General features: G+C 64.9%; 1 protein-coding gene across 1 annotated transcript in view; it reads left to right on the top strand.

Moving 5' to 3' along the window:
- Positions 1–6: 6 nt before the first annotated feature.
- Positions 7–248, top strand: part of SLC35D1 (solute carrier family 35 (UDP-GlcA/UDP-GalNAc transporter), member D1) — a 47538-nt gene continuing 47296 nt past the window's right edge. Inside the window, exon 1 of the mRNA XM_010850291.1 lies at positions 7–248. This exon is cut by the window's right edge and continues 4 nt beyond it. Coding sequence (XP_010848593.1) covers positions 54–248 — 195 coding nt within the window. The 5' untranslated portion in view covers positions 7–53.

The raw sequence follows: 248 nt of genomic DNA, 5'->3' as shown, positions 1-248 counted from the left end.
GCCGCTCGGGCCCGCTGCCCGCCGCTTCCCTCGCAGGCCCCGCCGCCGCAGCCATGGCGGAAGTTCATAGACGTCAGCATGCCCGGGTTAAAGGAGAAGCCCCCGCGAAATCCTCCACACACAGACATGAGGAGGAGCTGGGGATGGCGTCGGCCGAAACGCTGACCGTATTCCTGAAGCTGCTGGCCGCCGGCTTTTACGGCGTGAGCTCTTTCCTGATCGTGGTGGTCAACAAGAGCGTGCTCACC

The sequence above is a fragment of the Bison bison genome, unplaced genomic scaffold, assembly GCF_000754665.1.
Source record: "Bison bison bison isolate TAMUID 2011002044 unplaced genomic scaffold, Bison_UMD1.0 scf7180017864290, whole genome shotgun sequence".
NCBI classification, from domain to species: domain Eukaryota; kingdom Metazoa; phylum Chordata; class Mammalia; order Artiodactyla; family Bovidae; genus Bison; species Bison bison.
This window is presented reverse-complemented; position numbering and strand designations above follow the sequence as displayed.